This window comes from Oncorhynchus mykiss, chromosome 11, assembly GCF_057628025.1.
Source record: "Oncorhynchus mykiss isolate SJ-2025 chromosome 11, ASM5762802v1, whole genome shotgun sequence".
Classification (NCBI taxonomy): Eukaryota; Metazoa; Chordata; class Actinopteri; order Salmoniformes; family Salmonidae; genus Oncorhynchus; species Oncorhynchus mykiss.
Window position 1 is genome coordinate 51,360,565 of NC_143032.1, and position 9,487 is coordinate 51,370,051.

General features: G+C 39.8%; 1 protein-coding gene across 3 annotated transcripts; it reads right to left on the reverse strand.

The window, feature by feature from the left end:
- Positions 1-1,713: 1,713 nt before the first annotated feature.
- LOC110535820 (cyclin-G2) lies at positions 1,714-9,370 on the reverse strand. 3 transcript variants are annotated; one of them, XM_021621133.3, is made up of 8 exons: positions 9,120-9,370; positions 5,051-5,180; positions 4,802-4,939; positions 4,332-4,582; positions 4,113-4,191; positions 3,920-4,018; positions 3,450-3,652; positions 1,714-3,221 (listed from the first exon to the last, which is right to left on the reverse strand). In XM_021621133.3, exons 1-8 carry the CDS (start codon positions 9,155-9,157, stop codon positions 3,107-3,109), a joined length of 1,053 nt encoding a protein of 350 aa, XP_021476808.3. In that variant the 5' UTR covers positions 9,158-9,370; the 3' UTR covers positions 1,714-3,106. The 3 variants fall into 3 exon arrangements, 2 of the variants coding, with proteins under 2 accessions (XP_021476808.3, XP_090046503.1); XM_090190377.1 differs by lacking the exon at positions 9,120-9,370 and adding an exon at positions 5,696-6,669; XR_016484525.1 differs by lacking the exon at positions 4,113-4,191 and having other exon boundaries at positions 9,120-9,363.
- Between the last annotated feature and the right edge of the window lie 117 nt (positions 9,371-9,487).

The window sequence follows — 9,487 nt, forward strand, 5'->3', positions numbered from 1 at the left end:
TCTTACACTGAGAGGGCATTATCATGTTCACAGTATTATTCCAACTTCATGGTGTGGAAATATATACAGTGCATTCGGAACGTATTCAGACCCCTTGACTTTTTCCAAATGTTGTTACGATACAGCCTTATTGTAAAATATATTTTTTTAATGTCCTCATCAATCTACACGCAATACCCCATAATGAAAAAGCAAAAACAGGTTTTAATATGTTTTTCAAATATATACAAAATTAAAAACAGAAATACCTTATTTGCGTAAACATTCAGACCCTTTGCTATGAATTTCGAAATTGAGCTCAGGTGCATCCTGTTTCCATTGATCATCCTTGAGATTACCACCAGTGGATTTGATTTGAGTCCACTGGAGGTAAATTCAATTGATTGGACATGATTTGGAAAGGCACACACCTGTCTATATAAGGTCCCACAGTTGACAGTGCATGTCAGAACGAAAACCAAGCCATGAGGTCGAAGGAATTGGCCCTAGAACTCCGAGACACAGATCAATAGAAGGGTACCAAAACATTTCTGCCGCATTGAAGGTCCCCAAGAACACAGTAGCCTCCATCATTCCTAAATGAAAGAAGTTTGGAAGCACCAAAACTCTTCCTAGGGCTGGCTGCCTGGCCAAAATGAGCAATTGGTAGAGAAGGGCCTTGGTCAGGGAGGTGACCAAGAACCCAATGGTCACTCTGACATAGCTCCAGAGTTCCTCTGTGGAGATGGGAGAAACATCCAGGACAACCATCCCTGCAGCACTCCACCGATCAGGCCTTTATGGTAGAGTGGCCAGATGGAAGCCACTCCTCAGTAAAAGGCACATGACATCCTGCTTGGCGTTTGCCAAAAGGCACATAAAGGAATCTCAGACCATGAGAAACCAAATTCTCTGGTCTGATGAAAGCAAGATTGAACTATTTGGCCTGAATGTCAAGCGTCACGTCTGGAGGAAACCTGGCACCATCCCTACGGTGAAGCATGATGGTGGCAACATCATGCTGGGGGGATGTTTTTCAGTGGCACGGACTGGGAGACTAGTCAGGATCGAAGGAAAGATGAACGGAGCAAAGTACAGAGAGATCCTTGATGAAAACCTGCTCCAGAGCGCTGAGGACCTCAGACTGGGGCTTAGGTTCACCGTCCAAAAGGACAAGGACACTAAGCACACATCCAAGACAACGCAGGAGTGGCTTCAGGACAAGTCTCTGAATTTCCTTGAGTAGCCAAGCCAGATCCCGGACTAGAACCCAAGCGAACATCTCTGGAGGGACCTGAAAATAGCTGTGGAGCGACGCTCCCCATCCAACCTGACAGAGCATGAGAGGATCTGCCGAGAACAATGGGAGAAACTCCCTAAATACAGGTGTGCCCAAGAAGACCTAAAGCTGTAATCGCTGCAAAGGTGCTTCAACAAAGTACTAAGTAAAGGGTCTGAATACTTACGTAAATGTGATATTAAATTATATATATTTTTTTTTTTATAAATGTGCAAAACAAATTTTAAAAAACCTTTTTCTTTGTCATTATGGGGTATTGTGTCTAGATTGATAAGAGGGAAAAAATGACTCAATCCATTTTAGAATAAGGCTGTAACGTAACAAAATGTGGAAAAAGTCAAGGGGTCTGAATACTTTCCAAATGCACTGTATAAAGTACAGGAAAATCATTGACTGCACTGGGCCTTAACAATAATAGGGAAAACACAACAGCGTTTAAAAATTGTAATCCTTTTATTTGCAGGGTTCTTTTTTCCAAGCAAACATGGTTTGTTTATAACAACATGTTGATATACAGTAACATAAAATGGCTTATTCACAAAGAATGATAACACATTCACTTTTTTAAAATAATTTCTTATACAAGTTATGTAAATGTATATTCATTTACATATAAATATGTTGCACGTGAACTGAATCAACAATCACCATCATTCTCTAACAGAATCCCATTGACATACTTCCATACAAAGCCACCATTAATAGAATACAGTATCATCCTGCATATAATCTCACAAACACATTACAATAACATGGTGAATTGGCAACTACTACATTAATACTATTCTATAAAACCGGTAAAACTTGCACAATGTACCGATGTTGGGTATTTCCCATTGATTGAACAGTTAGTGTGCGGGACAGACATCCTAGGTAGAAAATCATTTTGCCATTGTGCTTAAAGGGATAGTACACCCAAATTACATACTGTATTGGTTTCCTTACCCTGTCTATGGACAAGGTTTGACAGCAATCCATTATTTGGTTTAGCATCCCTAGCACATGCTAAAGTTTTAGCAGTTGTTGAACAAATCTAATGTTGTATTTTTCATGCAAAATGTTCAAAACATCTAGAAGTGACTTTGTTGAGCTTCATAATCAATTTGAGATACTTTTGTATGATTTGGTGTAGATGTGCAAAAACAGCTAATACCAATGACTTGAATGGGATTTGTGCCACAAATGCTAAAATGTTAGCATGTGGAAACAGTGCCAGGGAAACTAAACCAAAGCATGGATTGCTGTCATACCTTGTGCATAGACTGCTTATTACACGACAGGTAAGGAAACATATGTGTCATTTTAAATTTGGGTGAACAATCCCTTTAATGACAACTGGAATGTGTCAAGTTTTGACTTAGATTGACACCAGGAACATATTTAAAAAGGCATTTTAAGATCTTATTGCCAGTCAGCTGCCAAGATATTGCAATTTAAATTCCACTAAGATCTATCTAAAATCATAACAAAAATTTTAAAACTGCACATGGATTAACACAGGCACTTGGTAGGTCCTGTCATTCAGTATTTCCAGAATACATACGTATGTAGCAGAGGTGGTTTGTTGAATACGCTCCCGTGATCAGTAAACTTACTTTGGACCGGAGGATTTGTTAGCTTCCACACCTAGGCTTTAGCTCAGAGGACTAACAAGTCGCGCAGGCAGCTTGAGTTAGATACCCATCTGCCACACATACTGTATAGTAATTAACATAAATGTTTTACGAACGACAAGGAAAGTTACATTTAGGGAAAAGTTACAGTTAGCACCCTGGTTACACATACAATCCCTATCGAGAATTTAAGCTCATCAAAAAGAGAGGAGTATCATTTTCTGCCCTGGTTGCAAAACTCTGAGGGGAAGAAGGCTCCCTCTGCATCACTGCCAGGAGAGCCGCACAGGCTGTCCTCTTCACAGCTCATATCCTCACAGGAATCCTCACTAAATATATGCAGGGGAGAACAGATGTAATCATTGCCATCTTCAGATTAGTGAGTTAACTTTTCTTTCCTCCCTGAAACATCATAGCAATGTAGAAGTGATGTGGTGCATTACGCTGCAGTACAATTCAATAATGAGCCTTTATGTTCACACACAGTAGCTCTAATGTAGTCAAATGTTATTATATTATTAAACAGTGAAGTGCATTAAAACGGGCTGTTTGTTTACCTCTCACTTTCATCCCAGCTGCCCTCTGGAATAGTCGGCAGTTCAGGGACACTGAAGTGATTAGCGTGCAAATTTTGGGCAGTCCGTCTGGACACGATCCACACCAGTTTTTTGTTGTCTGGTTTGTTACATTCACTTGAGCTGTACTCAGTCATGCATTTGGCCACGAGTCCCCTCCAGTAGAGTAACTCACTGTCAACAATCTGTGAAGGGAACAGGAAACATCTGAGAAGCTGGCGGAAGACATAAATATAATAAATAAATATAAATAAAGAGAGTAGTCATCCAAGCCAGAAGGTGCTAGTTTCATGTAGCATGTTGTCAGATGACTTCACTTGTTCAGTGCCAGGGTAAAGTATAATGCCAGTGTCAGCCTCAGTGGGTCTTTGTATTCTAACAATATAATAACTGTCATTGGTCACAACACCGTCATATCAAACTGAGGGCTATGTAAGTAAACTGTATAATACCTTTAAGTGCCTTTGGAGTTCTTGGACAATTTCCAACATGGCAAGAGACTGGAGGGCATCAAATTCCTGAGTAATGACAGACAGTGCCAGCACCGATGGCTGAAGAAAAAAAATGAAAAAACTTATCAGTCCTACAACTCAAAGTTAACATTCTTGTCATTTAAAAGTGTATTGGCCTGAGAATAATTCTTACTTTTGCTTTAGAGAAAATAAGCTGGCATAAGCAGGCTTTTAGCTGGGCTTCCAGTCTTTCAATGCTTGGGATCTCCCCCCTTAAAATAAAGGGAACTCTCATGTGATCCTCATGTCAACTGATCATTAGGATATCTACTTTACAGCTTCTAGCCATTGGAAAAATACATCACTGATGGCATAACGCGAAAAGTGATCAATTGAGAAACAAAGTGCTCACCTTTCTGATGTAAGTGATACAATGACAGCATGGTATAAGTGTAAAAAAGTTAAGGCTGTGATGGCTTTGAGCTCCAAGTTGAGTTTTTCAGAGATTATCTTCTCCATTCGGCTGAGGTCAGACACAGTGAACTTGCTTTGGCTGATGCGGATGAGTTCATGGGTGGGTGAGATGTTGCACTCGTCCTCAACCATTTTGGCAGCAATATGGAGACAGGAGACTCCAATGCAGGGCACGTGCTTAGGTTGGACCTGTGAACATGCCATTATAGTGATACACTAGTCAGCATTAATGGGCTACTTCTGCAGAGTTCGATTATAATTAAAAAACAAAATAAAAAAGCATGCAAATTTACACAATTTTAAACAACAACACAGGTATCAAACAATAAACAAAATGCATACAATATGCAATTATGTAGAATATTCAGTGTGACCACATCACAAAACAAATATCTTTAAAATACACACCTTCATAATGGCTAAGAACCTATCCAGTAGATTGACAGCTAGGACAAATGTCTGGGTACTGAAACCAAAGAAACTGGCCAGGCTCCACAGGTCTTCAACTTTGGCATTTCTGCATTTTGCAGAGACTCCATTGTGATTCTGAAAAATGAATGTTAAACACCACAACAAAACATCAAAATAGCACATCAAAACACTACTGAAAGGTAAGTACAGTATATAGAACTGGGTCACTGGGATAGCAATACCTACCTCTGCTGCAGACTCCATTATATTGAGGCCAGTTTCCCTCGGTAAAAAGTCTGCTTCTTGAGCAATGTATGACTTTAGCTCTTTGACAAGCCAACATGTTTCATTGTCAAGGTCTTGAAGATCCTGCATCCTGAAAAAAAACATTTTGTTTTATGTGATTAGATCCAAAACAAATAAACTGTAACATTTCCCTCAGAGAAATGGGGATTGTTTTACCCCACCCACAGGGTGTCAAAATGTCAATGGCAGCCACCCATAATCATAGCTAGCTAGATTGCTAGCTATGTTTTACAATAGGCCCAATACAATTCTTGAAAACGAAAAGCATAGCATTATTGATAATTAAAACAGTGACAGGCAAAAGTTTCTCAGTTGTAAAAATAAAAACAACAGCTAAACACAAGAGAAAATAATCAGCAATAATATTTTGTTCAGATCAGATTTTGGATCCTTGATATAACACTTAAGCATGACCACCTGTCAACATGTGCCTTTGAAATGCTTGGAATTGGTCATTTCAGGTCAATGTGAAAATGCCATCATCTGAAAAGGTTCAGTTATCTGATTTAAGTCACACATCTCTGAGCTCACATGCTCGATATTGTACAGTTGAGAACACAATCAGAACTCAATTTCACGTTTTACATTTGATCCAGCTATTTCAGTCAGGACATCTTCTGTTGCTGCGATTTTAAAGTATTTTTCCCTTTTCACTTGCCCTGCGCCATGAAGCTGTCGGGAGTAGGTCAGATTTATGCTGCAGAATAGAGCTCGCCAGTTTGTAGCCCTGAAAAACGGAAATGAAATCTCTGGTTCGTTCAGCCATTCCTATGGGGGAAATTTATGGGGAAAGACTGGGTTTTTGGGAGAAACGCCAAAAATAAGGTCTGAGGTTAACACCGGCTTAGAAGATCTTATACGTTTTGTTCTGAGATAACATCAGTCAGTTAACATGACCTTTATGAATTATGAAGCATAATTTCGATTACATAAATGCTTCAAAATTCACAAAAAGTTACATTAGATGATGAAGATGATCACGTAGAACAAAACGTATAAGATCTCTGAAACCTGTGTTTACCACAGACCTTATTTATCACATCTTTTAGCCAACAAGCTAAAGTTAAGTCTGTTGCATGCTTCCCAGTCAAAACAGTTTTTTCCGACTGTTCGAGCACACACATTTTTTTCTTGAGGCAAGTCGAAGTTCGGCAATAGTGTGCAACTGCAACTGTCTACCAGTCGCCCCCCGCTAGCACAGCGGGCGAGAGGCTTGGACAGCACCGTGTGCTAGCTAACTTGCTAGTTAGCGACACCTGGGGCGAAAGACGCCATCTGCCCGTGTGTACTAGCTATAGCTAGCTACCATTGTCGACCGCTCAGTAAACAATGGACCTGATCGGACAGCTCAGAGCTTCTGCTCTTTTCTGTCCATAAGAAACAAATGGATTGGTGGAAAAGGCAGGGCAGGCCAGGAGCAAGGAAGGAAGGTGTGGTCAAGCAAGGCATCCCCTGAAGCTAGATGCCCTAAAGTTTTTATAATTGTCGGCCGCGTCTCTTCTGTGGGTTTTATCAGCCGTCGGAATCCAACGTCATAGTGCATTACTGCCACCTACTGTGTTCCTGCCCCTCCCGTCTATGTACAGGAGATGCAGGAATGTCCCAAATTGCGGGACGCAGTTGCACTCTTCTCATATTCTGTAGCCGAAGCCTACACCCCTTCTTCGGTGATTGGTCAACAGCACTACTCCTAGTAGGTGTGGGAACATGAAGAATTTGTTGTCATTCGACGAGAGACGGCTAGTTTTCATGCACCAAACATCTTAGCTAGATGTAAAATTGCGTGACTAAGACCTCTTCGGCAAAAACGTCCAAATTAATGACAGATTTCTTGATTTATCTTAGATTAATTCTTATTATTTTGAGGAAGTGTTTCTGGCTATGTTGTTGCTACGGTGGTTCAAGAGGAACACAAATTAATATTGATGCTTTTTCAAATATTTCAGGTGAAGGTCTTTAGGAATTATGCGAGCACAGACGGTTGCTGTTAACTAAAAATGACACAACGATTAGGTTCCAGTTTAACAACGTTTAATTCATCGTTCATCGTCCACTGTACATAGTTGCCATTGCACTCAGGCCAGGCCCATCTCCAGTGAGACTCTTGCGCAGGTGTAGCCGATCTGAAATGGCTAGCTAGTTAGCGGTGGTGCGCGCTACTGGCGGTTGTCGGTGACGTCACTTGCTCTGAGACCTTGAAGTAGTGGTTCCCCTTGCTCTGCAAGGGCCGCGGCTTTTGTGGAGTGATGGCTAACGATGTTTCGAGGGTGACTGTTGACGTGTGCAGAGCGTCCCTGGTTCGCGCCCAGGTCGGGGAGAGGGGACGGGCGTACTAAAAACAGAGTGATAGCACCATAATGACAGAAATATAGGGATACTTAAAACATGAACTTAACAGTTGCTTCGCCTTGCCGAGTTCTGATAGGAGCGAATGGAACCTATGTATGCCTTTAAGCCTCCGTTAGTGCCTACAAAAAGACGCCATTACGAGTCCGCTCAATGTTTTTCATTTAACTAGCTAACCGTAATAAAATCACTTCAAACTTCACTGCTGTCTACAATCTTTATTTAGGAACAGTGCTACAGTGTATTTGAGATTGAGAAAAAGATTTTCAAAGGAATTTTGCCAGGAGAAGTCACATGGATATCCTTGGTTAGCTTCACAATAGTGCTAGCTAATGTTTTCTAGGTAACCGTTTGTTCAGAGTACATATATAATTATTTATTTTTCAGAGTACATTTAGCAGAAAGGGTCTAGCTATATGGTAATATTTGATCAGAAATACAATAGCTATATTATTTTCATGTTGTAGTTAGTCACGTTTTGGTGGTTAGCTAATGTTAGTTGGCTATCTGACTGCAGTATTAGTTGTTTAAAATGGCAGCCTCATCAAGTTGATAGGGAATTCACTGACTGGCTAACTAACAACTACATCATATCTCATTATCTGCATATGAGTGATCATTATTGACAAACGTTTATTCCCCACATATTCTCACGTCAGTATCATTAGTTTTCATTTCTGATCCAGAAAATGACTCACAAATCCTAGCAGACTAAACTCAACTCCTCAATTTAAAATGGAATTGAGCAGTGTCTAGGGTGGGTGGACTGGAGCACCAATGTCACATAAAATATCATTAAACAAACTACTTATTTCAGCAACCAAAGAATAGCACACAATTACACAGAACAATATTGTGTGTAATTGTGGGCTATTCTTTGGGTGCTGAAATCAGTAGCTATCTAGTTTAAAAAAAAGTTGCCACTCAACTCTATTGTAAATGCTGGAGTTAATCAGCTGACAAAAGCCAAATCTGTAACTTGTGTTGCTTGCAGTATTATTCTTTTCATTTTGACCTGAAATTATGTCCTCAAGTGATGTTATGGACAGAAATGACATATTCACCAAAATGTAGAAATAACAGCCAAATGCAGTGATAGACAAAACTGCTGATAAGGCTTATTTAATTAAACCTAAATTAAAATTATTATTATTATGTTTTATGGTTTACATGGAGACCTTTGCCTGCCATCTTTAACATGATTTCTTAAAAGGTATCCAGCAAAATGTTATTGATAGTAGAATGGATGTATTGAAAAGCAAGCAGTCTCGTCTCATAGGCGGGGCACAATTGGCCCAGCGTCGTCTGGGTTAGGGTTTGGCCGGGATAGGCCGTGATTGTAAATAAGAATTTGTTCTTAACTGACTTGCCTAGTTAAATAAAGGTTATATAAAAAACATTAAATGATTACTATATTATTTAGCTTGCTGCTAACGTTAGCTGAAAAAAACGGTCGTATATAGGTCACGTATCAAGCTCATATTGGGACATTATTTTTGACGCAATTAATTAACGTTAATAATCTTTAATGAAAAACGATCCCATGTATCTCAAAATTACATGCTAAGAGTATACAGTGTACCAGCTGCAAAGCAAAAAGGGTCAACAAGCTAGGCTAGCTAATGTGAGCTAAGTTAGCTAACAAGACAGAGTCATTTCGTACCTTGCCAAACGCTTGGAACAAGACGAATTTGTGCACATATCAAATCAGTATTCACATTTCCATTTCGATTATGTTGGCTATAACGTAAATTAACACTATGTTTCCTAAATGGTAATCTAATGTAATGTTGGTGTTGATAATGTCCGTCTTGAAATAAATACAACAACGCTTAAACCACAGAACAATGAGAGATATTTCGACGAATGTATAAATGTGAAGCTTCCGCTTGGCGTTTCCAATCACTACCAAATATGATAGTGAGAGGAAGCCCAGTGGCCCGTAGTGGGAGAAGATGGACCGAGATAGATTTTGTCCGACATTCTGCACATTTTCTCATCGATTACACATTTGATCTCAAAAACGTTTTC

Excerpts from the sequence above, each read along its gene's own strand:
- LOC110535820 (XM_021621133.3), bottom strand. The coding sequence starts at position 9,157 with ATGTGCACAAATTCGTCTTGTTCCAAGCGTTTGGCAAG. Across the intron at positions 4,192-4,331 it reads GTATCACTTACATCAGAAAG|GGGGGAGATCCCAAGCATTG; the intron begins GTGAGCACTTTG and ends CTTTATTTTAAG. Across the intron at positions 3,653-3,919 it reads AACTCCAAAGGCACTTAAAG|ATTGTTGACAGTGAGTTACT; the intron begins GTATTATACAGT and ends TTCCCTTCACAG.